Here is a 16,530-nt window from a genome sequence, read left to right as displayed (position 1 = left end):
TTTCAAAAAAAGTTTTTTTAATTGTGTTTTTTGTTTTTTGTTAAGATGCTTTTTACAAAAACCTCTATATAGCTTTAATTTATGATATGTCAAAGCACAAAGATATCATCATGGAATAAGGATTATAACTTCTAATGATATAATATTTAAGACAATATATTCATGTAACCTTTTTAGAAGAGTTTTATAAATAGGTCACAACAGGCCATGGACTATATTAGGGGCCCAATCTCATGGGGTTCCCAGAAGCTTCTCTATAGATCAGTCAAGATTAAAGAAAACCCAATGGGGTGCTCAGTCTAGAAGTTCCCATTTAGCATTAATGTGATGCTTAGTTTCAGTTCTCAAACTATGGATTGGTGTCTCCAGTGATCACAGCCTTGTTAACAGCAATATATGGAGATGAGAGAGAGCAGACCTGATTACCTACCCATCAGCTCACTTGTCTCAATGCAAGTTTGTGTACCACAATCAAGCCCTTACCTGTCTCTAAAAGTACAAAAGTTTCAAGAAGTCAAATGAATAAAAGATATCAAACAACAAGAATGCAATTTTGTAGAAAATGAGGCTTCCTGACCAGTAGCTTAAATTGATTCAATTTAAATCAAATCCACCCTGAGCAGTGGTTTGCAACCTGTGGTCTATGGACTCCTGAGGGTCCGCAGACTATGTCTACATGGTCCACAAAAGAGGACTATGATCAATCAAAAATATGCAAGTGTGGGTATTCACAATTCAAAGGGGTCCTTACCTCCATTCAGAAAAATTAAGGGGTCCACAAATGAAAAAGGTTGAAAACCACTGTGATACAATATTACCTAATCTAAGAAAGAGAGCTCACATAGGATGTCCTAGCAAGGAGAAGGAGAAAGGGGATGTTCTGTGACAGTCTATCCCAGGAAGAAGTCTCAGGCAGGAGCAAGGAAGCCTAAAATAAAAGTAAGAGGGTCGGTCCTGGGGCCAATTTTGTTCAATATCTTCATTAACCTGGAACATGGGATGGAGCGCACCCACAGCAAGCTGGAAGATGACACACCAAGCCAGAGGGAGTAGTAGGTATGCTGGAGGGTAGGGCTAGGATTCAAAGAGACCTCAACCCATTGCAGGATTGGGCCAAAAGGAATCTCATGAGGTTCAACAAGGGCAAGTGCAAAGTCCTGTGCTTAGGACAGAGTATCCCATGCACTGGTGCAGGCTGGGGCTCACAGGCTGGGCAGCAGCTCTGCAGAAAAGGATCTGGAGGTGACAGAGGACAAGAGGCTGAACATGAGCCAGCAGCTCCATCCTGGGCTGCATCGGTAAGAGTGTTACCAGCAGATCGAGGGAAATAATAATTCCCCTCTCTTCTGCACTGGGGAGGCCACATCTGGAGTCCTGTGTCCAGCTGTGACCTCCCCACTATAGAACAGATGTGGACTAGATAGAGAGTGTACAGCAGAGGGCAACAAAAATGGTTGTGGGGCTGGGGGACATGACTGGTGAGGAGAGGCTGAGAGAACTGGGTTTACATATTCTGTAGAAGAGAAGCCCAAGGGGGACTGAATAGCAACCTTCACCTCCCTTCAGTGGGGCTGCAAAGAGGATGGAGCTGGGCCGTTCTCAGTGGGGACAGATGACAGGACAAGGAGCAATGGGCTCAACTGCAGCAAGAGAAGTTGAGGTTGGATACTGAGGAAAAACCCTCTCATTAGGAGGGTGGTGAAGCACTGGAACAGGTTACCCAGAGAGGTGGTGCAATCTCCATTCTTGGAGGTTTTTAAAGACCCGGCTAGACAAAGCCTTGGCTGGGATGATGTAGTTGGGGCTGGTCCTGCTTTCAGCAGGGAGTTGGACTAGATGTGCCCTGCTGAGGTCCTTTCCAACCCACATTTTCTGTGAATCATGGTATTTAATTGAACAATATCCATCTCAAGTGAGCGAAACAGGACACATTGGCAGGGAGGTCTAAAATTGGACTGAAATGTTCTCCCCTAACCAGGATGCCATACTGAAGTTCACAGGGAACAAGGAGGTGGAAGCAAACATGGAGCTGTCCTGGGTCAGACCAGGGTCCGTCTCGCCCACTGAACAGGGCGTATCTAGAATGCCTTATCCCCTGACCACTACCTGCCTCGGTATCCACGAGTGTTGCAAGTACGATGTTGGACGCTTTTACATCAAAGCTAGTGATGTTGCTTTCTTGTTCAAACTAGACGAGACTGTCCTAAAAGACTCTTGTTCCAGAGGCTGCTGGATCGGATCAAGTGCGACTTGGAAGTTCAAGCAGAAACGGAAAGAAAACCAAAGAAATCAAAACATATTGATACAGAGAGTGTGCATTCGGGAGGAACGGGGGGGCGGGGGCAGGAGATATTCATGCACCACCTGCTTTCAGGTAGCGTGATCACGACTGTTGTTGAAGTTCAGACACGCATCATTCATGGCAACTGGACCGAACTGCTTCCTAGGACTCTGCCCAAGGTAAAGACAGACAAACAGAGGCTCTGTTTCTATTAGGCATCATTAAAGCAGCACCAGACACCAGCTCCAACCTGGCCAGGAAAGAAGGTTAAACTGATGAGTAGCTCTGAAACTGCTAACAGAGGCTGCTAAAAGGGAGAGAACTTTTACCACCAACGGAGACTAGTTGTCTCCAGTTCAGTTGGGTTAGGAGATGGCAGACTGGTCAGACAGGCAGGATGCTACAGAAAAGAAAGATGAAAAAAGACTAAACCAAAGATTTTGAGTCTATCTGGCTACTCAAAATCCCCTAAATCCAGGTCTGCTGGAAAGGACATACCTAAATGGGTTACACCAACACAGTTGGCTGTCCCCACAACCCTGCATTAAAGGTGCCGTACTGGAAATACTGCTGCAATACTCCAACTAACATGCTAGCAAATGAAAACCAAGCAAGGCTACTACAAACAGGTGCCAACCATTTTAGAAAAAAAAAAAAGTTCACCTTAAAGTATTTGTCTTTACACACACACACACACACACACACACACTTACTTTTAAAGGAGGAACACATCTCTTACACATGTGCACAAAACACTGTACTCTTGCCATGACTATTACACAAGACCACAACATGGGACCAACAGATCTGAGAACTGCTGAATTCCATGATATAGAGTTTAATTTTTTTTTTTTAAATAATATAAAATCTTTGAGAGGAGCAAGATGGTGGTGCGAGAAAATAAAACCAAGCAACACCACACGGACAACCTTACAGGTATTTTTGTAGCCTCCTGCTTCTCTGTATTCAAGCATACACACACACCCAAAAAAAAAAAAAAGAGAGAAAAACGTTAAAACTCTTTCAACAACACCTCGTGATCTAATTTCTTATTAATGCTTCAGGGTTCCTCTTCGACTACAAATCCATTATTGCTCATTCCCTATTCACATTCAATCTCCTTGAAGTCCTGTCAATATTCCTTTCCACTGCAACACACCAAAAAGCACTGGCCAGAATCAAGACCCGATTGTGCTAAAACATTAAAGCATATGGACATTTGCCCCCGAGACCTAAACTTGGCCTTAAGAGCCTTAAGTATGGGAAAACAAAATCATCCGTGCACTTGTGGAATATTTTGGGCAGAAAACATTTTTCACTTCAAGTCAACAACCCATTCTTCACTGCTGCCGCACACTGGCAGAGAATTTATCAATACACCCAGGTCTTTCCCCTTCACCATATTAACTGATTCAATGTCATTTAAAATATATTAAATAGTGCAATATAACAGACTTGAACAACTGAATAATTCATGAAGGGAAAAAAAAAAAAAAAGGGTCTATACACAAAGCTAAGGCATTTTACAAACATCACTCATTCCCTTCTTTTTTTTTCCCCCCTCCATGGGAGGATTTTTTTTTAAGCCAATACTGAATTTGGGGCAATTAATGTCTGATACAGTTCTACCTACAGCAAAATAATCTTTAGCAGCTCCTTCACACTACTTGTCTATACCATCCATCACTTAAAAAGAAACAGGCCCAAGACAGGAGTCTATGAATAACTCTGCCTTTTCTCCAGGATTCAATCTAGACTGCTTCTAAATATGTATAATGCCTAGGCTACATTAACACATTAAAGCTTTGCAGATTGCCATCAGTGCTTTTGCAGCTTAATTTCATCTATCCCTCACAATTCAGATCTGCAAGCACTTTCATACTAAAAAAAAAATTATTCCAATTTAAATATAAAACTCCTGGTGCCTGCATAAGCAGATTGTTTAAGAGGATATCTATTTAAAACCCGGCAGCAAAACTTTATTTCCCCACAAAATAGGAGTACTCTCCCAAATTCTATTGCCTCCTAGTTAATAAAAAAAAAAAAAAGGCAAGCATATTCGACACACAGTTAAGTTTGCAAGGGTTTGAGGACTGTGATTAGTTTGACAAATCATTTTTCTTCTGAAAGTCAGAAGCAGACTTAGTAGAGAATTTCAGAAAAAGTGATGATGTTGAGCACTTCGGGGATAGGTACAAAACTGAAAAGGATCTGCTGCCTTCCTTTGCTCGTTAGGAACTGCCGAGGATAGGACAATACGACACAAAATGGATGCTTTTTTTTTTTTAATACAAGTACAGCGACTGCAACTTTGGAAGATATTTGTCTCTCCACTGAAATGTGCTTTGTTGCCATCTTAATTAAGGACTGGAATTATTAAGTCATATACTATTTTCTGTTCATCTCCAAATCCAGAAATAAGATGTTTTAAACTGCCTCTCTCATCTGACAGTCCTGCAGCACAAAGTAATTCAAAATGACAGATCACGTACACCAGTACAGACTGCCAACACGTTAACTTCTCTTCAGGTTTCTGAGACTCAGAAGAAGCTCCTTAAACCAAATCAAACCATGGCATGGAGTTTAATTATAAAAAAAAAAAAAAAAGAAGAAGAAGAAGAGAGAGAGGAAGATTTGATAAAATAGTTAACAACATAAAAAGGGCGCTGTAAGTTACTTTAATCTTCTATGAAAAAATTATTCCTTTAATCAACACAAGACATTTTGAAATGACTTTGTTGGAACAGTAGTTCCAATACTGCTTTTATCTTCCAGCCAGAACATGCCAGAGACATGCACTGGGAATTCAAGACAGGGTTTGCTAGTCTTTAATTTTGGTTTTTCTCCTTTACAATTTGGTTTTCTAAAATTACATGTGGCCAGCAATACCACACACTAATACCAACATGGTTTAAATGCAAATCCCACCAAAAGAAAGCCTTTCAACTTTTCAATGGCATATTAAAAATCCTTACCAAGTCAGGCTTCATTTCTTAAAAAGGTTATGCTAAGAACTATCTAAACATAAAGCCTCTGGGGAAAGCGTATGCAATTTCAAGGCTGCATATTTGTATATCGTTTTTATATTGTCTATCATTTCAATTGTATATAATTTCTATGTTCCCTCTTGCATCGTCTTTCTGATGGGAACCATCACAATCCTTTTTTTCAACCCAACATGCAAGATAATAAAACCAGCGCACAGCCCTGCAAAGAAAACCAAACTGGGGCAGACCTGCCCACGCACAGATCCACTCTCAGACCCAGAACTGAAATGGGTTTCATGCAAACACTCAATTAACACTTGAGCAATTTTGTTCTCCCACTATACCCAGGGCTACTGCTTACCTGATCTCAAGTTTCATCAGCAACACCAAACTCTTACACCTCTAGAGGAAAGACATTACAACGGCTTCTCTCCCTCTCTCCATCCCTCGGTCGTTACTGAGCTTCCAAACCAGATGAAAAAAAATTGCTGATTCGGTTTCATGCATGAGAGACGTTCAACTAATAAGATAAAAACAACCAGCTCATCTCTGCCTGAACACACTATCATCACCCTGGGTTAGTCCCTGTGATAAGCAGCCTGCTTTCATTCCTCTGGGCAAACAGAATCTGGTTATCAACACATGACACCGTCTGCAAATACAGAGCCATATGCCTTTTGCAGCTGGAAGTTACTAAATTGAATGAGCATTAACCATTTAAATGTGGAGGGTTCTCTCCACATTTTAAATGCATTAAAGTCCAACTCTAATTAGAAGTTAAAAAACAAAAACAAAAAACCCCTGCAAAATTAAAGAGAGATGAGCGGAAGACACGATTTCCTTAAAATAACCTTACCTTAATCAAATGAAGGTCTCCAAACTCTAATGCATCTCAGATTTCTAACTTTTCAAATATGGAGTAGGTTAGATGAGGCTAATCTTCCTTCCCAATTTCCTGGGGGAAAAAAAAAGGGGAGAAAATTAAAGTGTTTAAGCACCTGCTGTTGCTTCTAGTTCTTAAATTTTTCTCTCTCCGTTAAAAATCCTCTGCTTGCTCTTAAGGCAGCACTGCTGACGAATTTCAAGGCTCAGTTCTTGACATGCAGAATCACTGAAGGATCAAAAGCATAAATGTCACTTCCTCCAGGCAGCACATCAGCTGCAAAGAAGTCTAATCTGCTATCCCCACCACAATCCTACCTAATTGAAGAGTAAATCCCGACATCTGCCTGGCGGTATCATAAAACGTAGGGCTTTCATTAAACATTTTTGAAGAATTCCACTTTAAACCCCATATTTAAAAGGATTCCGGTTTTAAATAAACCATTATCGAGTTCCAGTTGAGAAGCTGCATAAAAGGAATCGCTGTAACACGAAAAGCTAACAAAAATAGGATAGCGAGTCTAACCTTGAACGAACGCCGACTGTCTGCACTTGGACTGCAAGCATAACCCAAGCCCAGGAATTCTTCACTAAGTTTTGGGACCGAGTCTCAATTAAAGATGCTCCTCTGCAGTGCTTTTTTTTTTTTTTTGTAGTGGCTGTGCTGGTCTCAAAATACTGGCTGAGATTCCTCCCCCCATCTACTTTATTACTTTTGCATATTTGTATTTCAGTCCATCAGACGCAAGGTCAACAGAGCCCAGGGACAAGTGCTTGGAAAAATAATAAATGAGGGAAAAAATGAATATTGTGATGAAAGATTTCAAAATCCAGTGGCCTACACTTCCCTGGACGTTAGACCACTGTGTGCATAATATCAGACATGTGATGTGTGTAAATCAAAGGGGAAAAAAATAGCTATATGAAAAAAAATTAGGAGTGCGATTATTTCAACATTTCAGTTCAAGTTATTTTTAGTGTACTTCAAGCACCGTATCATTAACTCTTAGAGGAGGATTTTAAACAGCCCCAACCCCCACCCCCCAGGTTGCATAACCGCATTCTCCTTTAGCTCCCAGCCTTGCCCGTGTACTCCTAGATTTACAAATTAACAACATGTGTTCTGCTCATACGCTTGCCTACAAGTGTTTTTATTTTAAAGATGTTACCCTTTGCTACAAACAAACCGGCCTCCGTAAAACGAAGTCTCTTTGCTACAGGAAGACAGCAAATGCACCACCTACCACCCACCCGAAACCTGAATTTGCCTTTTCCGAAGCATTTACTGAAGTAGCCCAACAAGGTAAATTTAGTTCCAACACCCGTTAAAACTATGCCCAATACATCCCGAGCCTTGTGCCGTTTCTTCACATAATCTTCTCACTGGAGGCTCAATTTAATAAACAAAGGCAGCTTTAATAATTCAAATCTTACTTTCAAAGACGCGATGTGCCTGTCAGAAGCTTTCTGCAATATAGTCAGTAAATTTCTTCAGTCTCTCCAAGGCTTTGCATACATTTAAGCCTGTGTCTTGCCTTTTGAATACTGATAACTACAGTGTTTCTTTTCTCTCCTTTAAAGGATTAAACACAATCACACAGGCATTTTTATTAGTGCATCATGCACCATCAAACTGTCAGTTTTTTCTTCCAGGATTCTTCCCCTTTTTTTTGAAAAATAATATCTGTGGTATTCAAAAACATCTTTATAACAAAAAACGGGCATTTTCCCAGCATTTCATATTTATAAAATCGAAGCAAACAAAACCAAGGGGTGGCTTATGCAACTCAGCTTGTCTTCCGATGGCCAACAATTTAAAAACCAGGAAAAGAGCCCATACTGGCAACTCTTGAAAGATTATGGTGTGATCAGGTAGCACTCCAGAAAGCCTGGAAGAGTCTCCTTATTGAGTTTTGTACAAACTTTGTCTTCCTTCTCATGGCTCATGCAACATATTCAGGCTTCAGTGGCCAAGATTCCCTGGTTTGGCAGACCCCGCAGAGAGAGAACAGATTTTGGATTTTTTGAACAGATTTTGGATGCGAAACCGCTTCCAGGGACTCTGCTGCAAGCAATCTAGTCTTGAGTCAAGTGAAAAAATCTGACTGCTTTGCCCACCTCGCTCCCGTATCATCATTACACATGAACCAGTATAAGTGATTGGAAACCAGTTAACATTTGTAACACAACAGAAGTTCAGTGCACATAAACCGCTTTAAAAACAGCTTAAACCAATTTCAGATCAACCTGGATGGATGTAGTATCAGACTGAACTGATTTAGGTTAAACTGATGCGTTGAACTTCTGTCCCAGATTCCCGTCCAGATTCAAGTCAACTCACAGTCCCCCAGCATCCCAGGGTGCTTTGCACCTCCCCAGCGAACCCCTCCCCATCCCTTCAGGGTGGGCAGGCTAGCCCTGGCCCAAGCTGTCTGCTCCAGCAGAGCAGGGAGGCATGCTCTAGCACCCCCCGGCTTCTAGCCTGGGCCACTGCAGGCATGTGGCTGCATTTCTGGAATCAAAAGTGGACGTCTGTTCACTTGCTTATTGGTTCAATCTACACAGCTTAGACTAACTTGCAAAGATTGAATTGACTCAGCCTCAGGCTTTTTGACCGTCTGTACTTATCCCGAGAGTTTGAACTAGGAATCACCATGAGACACTGAATGGAAACAAAGCATGCTAATTTCTGTTTATGACTAAAAAAATGCAGGGTATATTTTTTGAAGAAGCAAATGTAGCACAGGTAGGCTTTGCTCTGCCAGCTTCAATAGGGGGAAGAAGGAATAACTCTGGAGCCAGCCAACAACCCTACAATCCACCATGGCCCCTGAGCATATATATAGTTGAGTTGCTGGCCTCTCCAAAGCCCATGCCACTGCATCTTCACTGCGACTGCTACCCATCCTAGTCAGATAAGAGACCCATACAATAATCTTGTTGTGTAGGCCTATCTCAAAAAGAAATCCTGAACCCAGTTACTTTAACAACTGCAATAATACCTTTACTTTAATTTCACAACTGTCCTCAGCTCTGCCCTACAGAGCTGAGCAATCTGGAAAGCCTAAGTGGGTCAGCGACCACCTCTCTCTCACACTTGGCAACTGGTAGGTATAGAAAGCATCCAGACTACAGTAGCAATCTGTCTACTGACCAGAAAAAGGGTTGCTTAAGCCAAGAGATCCAGCCAACGCCTCCATACCGGTGCCGCAGCTCCAGCAAAAACAAAATTTCACAACTGGGTGCTGTTTCACCTACTTCAAAACGTCAATGGCCACGACCCTGAAAGATTTTTTAGATTATTATAGCAAGAATAAACTGAGCCACAGACAGCCCCTTAAACTCCCAGAGGCACAGGAAAATAAAAAATATATACATTTCCCTGCCTTGATAATGTTGGTTTAATATGAGTAAAAAGATCCGTAATGCACCAGTAAAGAATCAACTTGTAGCCTAGCTGAGCGAGTGTAATATGCAGCTAACAAGGCTTCATATGTTGTAGCCACCATCCTAATGAGGCTATTCCAAAGTGGTAAGTTAGAGCAATTGAAAATGTACCTTTCTTGTCTCGAGACACACCATGATGAAGTATATAACATTTGGGACACTGGGTTTTTCTCTATCAAAGAAAATAGGCTGAACACTTTAGCTTGATTTTTAAAGTCAAGTCTCATTCATATAGCACCAAGAAAGCCAGTAAATTTTTATTGCAGTAGAAACCTGCTTTACAGACCTCCCATTCCACAACAGGACAAATGAGGAAATGAGATTATAGAGCACAATTTCCTTTTATGCATTTTAAAGGGACACCTGGCCATGGGGCGGCACGCCGAAATGGTGCGTGACACCAGAATACAATGAAAGGGCTTAGCAAGTTATAGCACAGCATTTGCAAGCAAACTGAAGAGACACACAAAGATGGCTCACAAATAAAATGGGAGTCTTGTTTTCCCTATTTCTACTGTAGTAAGCAGCTCTGTATCTTACAAGGAAGCAAAAGCCCAGGGAAATTACTGTTTTACCATATAACATAGCAACTTATTTTTAGTTTGGTGGGATTTTTTTTTCTTGTAGCACTGCATAAGTTGTATACATGAGAGTCATCTCAAAGCACTGTTTACTGTGTCAGTTAGCATTCAAGCTTTGCAATTCTATACTATCATCATGCTAGAGAACTGGAGACTTCTTTAAAAGCACAATTTTTATTTTTGCGCTTTTCCCTCATAAGATGAAAAGTTGCCAATCTCACTTGACATCCAGGAGGTCTACTGTACTGGAGCTTTAACATTATGTTGATAAAAATCGAAAATGCTGTCATGGTCCTATTTAACCCTGAAAAATCGAGAGAGTCTGTACATAAAGGCACTTCCCTTGAGACACGCGTGTCCTCACTCAGACAGAATTGTGCTTATTCATTACAGTCAGCCAGGGGGGACTGGATAGAAAGGACCCCAGTAACAGATTGGAGATAGAAACGTAAGTTGGCCAATTTTTCCTGATAGACTATCTGGTCCTGGCTTGGAGAAAGAACAGCTGCGGGGCCTGAAACTGAACCCAAGGGACCACACAAGAGGGACCAACAGATGCATTTCTCCGTCTGTCTTTGCAAAACACTTCCAAGGTACATGCTAAACAGACCCCCACGTGGATGAGATTCAGGAGGGAGGTCAGGAAGCTTCTGCACAATTCGCAAAATCAAATGGCCGGAGGGCTATCATTCGGAGGCAACAACTGGCAAGGACCTGCCAACAGAGAGATGGGCTAAGTCTAGGGGCCAAAGAAAGACCTAAGGAAACGCATCGTTACAAGACAGAACCAGAAGCCGCTGGTGTTGAGCTCAGCTCCCTTCACTCGCCTCGCTCCGTTTTTCTCAGGGCAATGCTCATGAAAGCCAACCGCATCTTTATGCTCCAGTGGTCCAGACCTGCTTATTGTTGGAATATTTTCTCTATGTTTACATCAGGCAGGACCCAAAAAAAAGACAGCTGACATCTCCTGCTTCAATGGCAAGGAGATGCTGGACGACGCTGGCTCTCACCTGGGAGAGGCAAGAGGCTCATCCACGGGGGGGAGTCTAGGGATGGGAACTCCCTGGAGCAGGCCCCCTTGATTCATAAAAACTAGGCAGCCAGGGCATTTCCAGTTTGTCCCAGGAAGACGAACCTTGGCCGAATGGCAGGAGAAGGGAACAGCCATGAGCAGGGCAGAAGTAGCAATGGAAGTTGACTTGCAAATCCTTTTAGGCCAGGAGAGAGGCTGCATCTTTTTACAGAGTGAAAAAAATTCAGCCAAGTCCACAAGGACGCTCCGAAAGTTGGTGGATAAAGCGGCAGCAGGTAAGACAGCAGAATTCACAGATGACTGGCCACCTGAATGCCTGTCAACAGGATCCTCAGGGATAGTCTTATTATTCAACGTGAAGAGGAGAGGTGCTTTTCTGAATTTGAAACGACCCCAAATCCACTTTGCCAGCACTGGCACAACATTTCTGCCTTTTCAACAGGCAACTTGCTTCTGAAATTATTGGCGGAGAGGGGGTCGAATCTAAAATTAGCAGTAGCCCATCTCCATTTGTATTCTTCCCTCTTTTGTAAAGCCTTTGGTATCTACAGATGAAACCGTTCCAATAGCCAAGAATTAAAAAAAATACCAAACAAGTTTATGATTCCTTTGCTCCCTGGTACAAGCTATTTTTATTTGTTTTAATCGTTGCCCGCTTCTTTCAGCCCTCTTCACTTCTCTAATTTAGAGATCCTGGACTCTGAGTCGGGCACCATGACTTAATCCCTAATCACCATGAAGAGTTATGGTACTATATAAACATTTTATAATAGAAGCTGACCTTGTTACTCAGAAAGTGGCTGACATTTAGAGCATAAATACAGGGACTTCTAAAGTCCTTGATCAAATAATCCTGTTCAGCGCTTGCCTTTTGTGTGCCTGACAGTTGGGGGTGGGACAGGACGTGGCTAATGCTAGTGTTCCTTCATTCAGCAAGAACTATAGCGCTATCGCTGCAAAAAAATCAACTCGTGTCACGATGGACAACAGCTCCCCCAGATCTGAAAGTCAAATCCATATCCGGTATGAAGTGAGCTTCGAGCACGGCTCACTGGAAAGCACGGCTCACCACTATAAAGAGGAGTTTTGGCATTTATGTGTTTAAAATCCTGAAACCAACACACATAATTATTGCAATATTGCATTATGACACTCCAGGGCATGCTTTAGTAATCCATTAATACATGCCTTGGCTTGCAGTCTTAAGTTTCAGCACATCGAAAGAGGTATTACATTACCAAATCATGCCCTGCTGTGTCTTAATGCTGTATTTTGCAATAAGCTATGAGCAAGTTGCAGAATTATAAACGAAAACCCAAACATGCAGGTTTTAGACAGCCATCTTCCAAATCCTTTATTGAAGCCAGTTAAACATTCAAGAACAGCATTTGAGCATAGATCAGACTTAGCAGGATAGTGCAGAAATGCAATATCCTGATAGGATTCGAACACGCAGAACTCACAGCATTTATGTCTACTGTTTCTAAAGAGATATTTCTGGCATTCGTTTAATCCTTGACAGTGTGCCCTGGGAGATGCAAGTTTAACCTGAGCAACGGCAAGACTGGATGAGGCACAAGATCAACCCCATGTTCTCGCATGGTCTGAAGACCCTCTCTAAAAATCAAAATTTCTCAAAAAGAGGAAAAAAGTCACTGCCCCGTCCTGGGTAAAAACATTAATTTGGACACATGGCAGAGCTGAGCCTGATAAAAGACACAGCAAGTGAAAACACAAATTCAAAGCAAGAACCAACGGCTGAACAAGTTCAGGAGTAAAAAGTTAAGACTGGCTGAAGTAGAGATCAGAGGCGAGTTGTACTCGGATTCAGTAAAGGAGCGAGCTAGAAGAGCCCAGCCTCAGCAGAGAGGGGGCTCTAGACACCCGAACTTGGAGGGGGGGAGCTGCAGTTGGCAAGGAACGAGCTGCAGGTGTCTGGACTTGGCCAGGAGACAAATAAAGAGGAACGTCTCGACAGAAAGAGAGAGAGATAAGAGTTGGCATGGAGTGTGGATATCGAGGCTATAAAAGACAGGGGTTGCAAGCCGTGCCCTTCTGCAGTGATTTGAGGGGGGAGGAGAGGGTCTGTGCACATAATGCATTGCTTAGCATCGTCTGAGCAGTTTTGCTGACTTGGGCCAAAGGCTACGCACACCCACTAGCTACTGTCCAAAAAGACAAAAAACCTTTTCTTGAGCTTGCCACCGAATACAAATTTGAATTGCTCTTTCTGCATGGCACCCCAGCTCCAGGAGGCTGGTTGCCGGCAACTATCTTGGAGAGCCCCCGGCCCAAGCAGCCTGAACCCCAAGAGCGACGGCAGGCAGGAGGACTGGGTGCCGCAAGCACCATCTGAACAGCCTCATGGGCAGCGATTCTCCTCCAGGGTACCATGCAGTGGCAGCCCCGTTAGGGTTATCCACACAATTCTAGTTGAAACCTCTGGGTTTATCTTGTGAAGTCCAGCTGCGGCCTTCCTGAGTTTTTTGCATCAGAAAAACTGCTCGATTATTCCTTTTCTGTAGTCAAAAAGAGTGAAAAATCAACAGCTGGCATTTTCCTAGGGGTAGCACGAATCTATCCAGAGGTGCCCGGGGTCTAAAAAGGCGGGGAGCCACTGTTCCAGGGGACGGAGTAAACTGAGACGGCTCTTAAGATGCCCACACTTTACACTACTATAACATGCTCAGCTAAATCCCAATCAAGGGTTTTTATTAGATTTTTATTGGAAGACTTCAAAAGGAGACTGGACAGACACCTTGCTGGGCCATTCGATCTCCACAGTATTCCTACCCAGAGCAGGGGGGCTGGACTCAATCTTTCAAGGTCCGTTCCAGTCCTGAATTTCTATGATTATCTCGTAAAATGGACATGACCCACACAGACCTGGTTTTACTTCTGACTAGGCTTGCATGGATCTGGAGCGGTCCTTCACTAAACCCTACCAAAAAAAAGAAAAAGCCAAGACGTCACTTAAAAGGACTTCATGTTCTTTAGTTGAAATCTCCCCATCGCTGCCTTGGTGGTATTCCACTCCAAGCCTCCGAACCATAGCTTCTCCACGTATCCTTAGCCTTCACCTGGGAACACTTCTGTCTAATCAAACAAAAGTTGACGTCACTTCCAGTGGCAGCTTCTTGTCCGATTTTAGTCATCTGCAAGTAACCTTTTACCAATGATCCTGGGTCCCGCACACAACTAGAGGGGCTGAAAAATCTACGTCCCTGATTTAGCGGCTCTGCAGAGGGAACACGTGCACGGCTCAGAGCTTTCCCCGCTGCATGGCTTATGCACCTGCCACTTTTTTGAACTAAGGTGGCCCCAGGTCTGCAATTTGAGTTTTGGGGACCAGATCATATCCTAAAAAGTACTGGCTGTAAACTTCAGGTTAGTTATTTGAAATATAACCAAACCAGACATATAGTCCTCTCTCATGTGACCCCCCTCCCAAGCACCCTGCCCTCATTTCTGTCCGTGCAAATGGGTGGCTTTTCCACTATTCAAAATTGTACTGGCTCCCAGATGTACAGGATGCTATTTTGGTCTGCTCTATTATCAATGGGAAGGCAGGAACTTTGTAATGGAAAACACTTGATCAAAAAGCCTAGCCAAGTAGCACAAAGACTTAAAGGTTAAAGATTACTTATCAGACAGCGGTGGTACGGATGAAGCCAGAAAGCTGCTTTTAGACATGACAGTGGGAACGCGTGGAACTTTATATTGACATTTGTCATTTATTAACAGCACTTTTCAATTTAAATAAGGTGCTTAAGTATAGATGACACCCAATTAACTGCTCCATATCGAGATTGCATTAATATTCATGAAAAATTTCCAAGTAGAAATGGAGTTCTTAATTGCCTGAATCTGCACGTTGCAAAGCTGCACTAATGGTGTCCCATCCAAGAAGAAATTAAGCATTTAAAATCACTGAGTGAAGTTGTTCCCATTCTGGTTTTCATTCATTTTGTGAACACTCAGCAACAGAGCAGTTCCTGGCTCTGCTCATGCAAGCACGAGACATTTTCAGCTCTCACGGAGGGGGTAACAGGCTTAATGCAAAGTAGGCCAAAAACTCCACTAAGGCCCAGGATGAGCAGGAGGAAGAGGGATTTGGAGGCGCCAGCTGTAGCACCCAAGTACATGAGAATATCTAAATAAACAGCTACCATGGGGGTCTTTCAGAGGAGGCTGGACATGCACCTGGCTGAGTCGTCTGACCCCAATGATCTTTCCTGCCCAGGGCAGGGGGTCAAACTCGATGATCTACTGAGGTCCCTTCCAACCCAAACATCTACAAATTTATTAACTCTTCCTCGCTTTTGAGCTTCACAGAGAATTAACATTAATCTTTGCATGGTTATTTTTGAACTGCGGTATAGTGCGAAGTGTTAAAACATGACATCAGGAAGTGGAAATGTCTGTCACATGGAAAGCTTCCTCTCCTTCATGCCAGAGACTTAAAAATGTCACAAGAAATGTGGTCAACAGGCCAAAATATTCAAGCAAGTGTTTTCCTCTTTCTGCATTAAACAGTTCAGGATCTGGTCAAATCCACCCCAGCAGTTCGACAGGTTGGGCTGTCCGAGCTTTTGGGGGTGGATACACAACCCCCCTTGCACAATGGCAGCATTGTAAGTGTGGGGGCTTTGCAGCTGTGTTAGCTTTTTATTAGCATATAGTTATCAGATTCTCTTCAAACTCAGCTGATTTTCTTCCCCTTTTTATGTGAATCAAATCTGTGAAAGGCAGAATAATTACTTACTTCATGCCAAAAGGCTGCCAAAACATGCCGTTTGGAGCATGGTCTTTATCTTCTTTTATGAATATTGAACCTTCAGCTCCAAAAAGCTACTGATACTGGAAAAAGCCATTTTAAAATAAAACTAAAAGGAGCTGCCTGTGAAGAGGAGATGTACTTAGCGGCACTAGCGCATGCATGGATGTAGTCTGACACATGGAAGGGAACGGAAAAGCTATTCCAATTCATTAGCTGGGGTAGCTTAGGCCTTACCAGCTGCCTTTTGGCAGCAGCAAGGGGAATGATGACCAACAGGGATCCTGGTTTTCTTCGACTGAAAACAAAACAAAAAAAAACAAAACATAACCCAATTTTCAGGTTAAAAAAAGTTCGCCACAATACACATTTTTCCATGATTAAATGAAACACTACTACTTATCTATCTATAATAAAAGCCTTTGCCAATCTGTCCATAACCCTCCAGGCCAACTGTACATGCACAGGCATTCATGACAGGCAATTTGCTAGTACATATATATTACTGGCGTTTCATTTTAATCATGGAAAAATGTGAATTT

The 16,530-nt window shown here is 42.6% G+C and overlaps 1 protein-coding gene across 3 annotated transcripts in view; it reads right to left on the bottom strand.

Moving 5' to 3' along the window:
- The window catches only part of GLCE (glucuronic acid epimerase), a 68,599-nt gene extending 61,518 nt beyond the window's left edge, over nt 1–7,081 (bottom strand). Inside the window, exons 1-2 of one of the 3 annotated variants that reach the window (XM_019533885.1) lie at nt 6,677–7,081; nt 6,125–6,223 (exon numbers count right to left, since the gene is read on the bottom strand). Coding sequence is in view for 1 of the 3 variants with exons in the window: in XM_019533883.1 (XP_019389428.1) it covers nt 5,630–5,646 (17 nt within the window). In the remaining 2 variants the exon portion in view is untranslated. Of the gene's footprint in view, nt 1–5,629; nt 5,798–6,124; nt 6,475–6,676 lie in introns of those variants that run through there. The other 2 variants (XM_019533884.1, XM_019533883.1) reach the window with 2 other exon arrangements.
- Between the last annotated feature and the right edge of the window lie 9,449 nt (nt 7,082–16,530).

The sequence above is a fragment of the Crocodylus porosus genome, unplaced genomic scaffold (assembly GCF_001723895.1).
Source record: "Crocodylus porosus isolate Cpor-Errol unplaced genomic scaffold, CroPor_comp1, whole genome shotgun sequence".
Lineage (NCBI taxonomy): Eukaryota > Metazoa > Chordata > Crocodylia > Crocodylidae > Crocodylus > Crocodylus porosus.
This window is presented reverse-complemented; position numbering and strand designations above follow the sequence as displayed.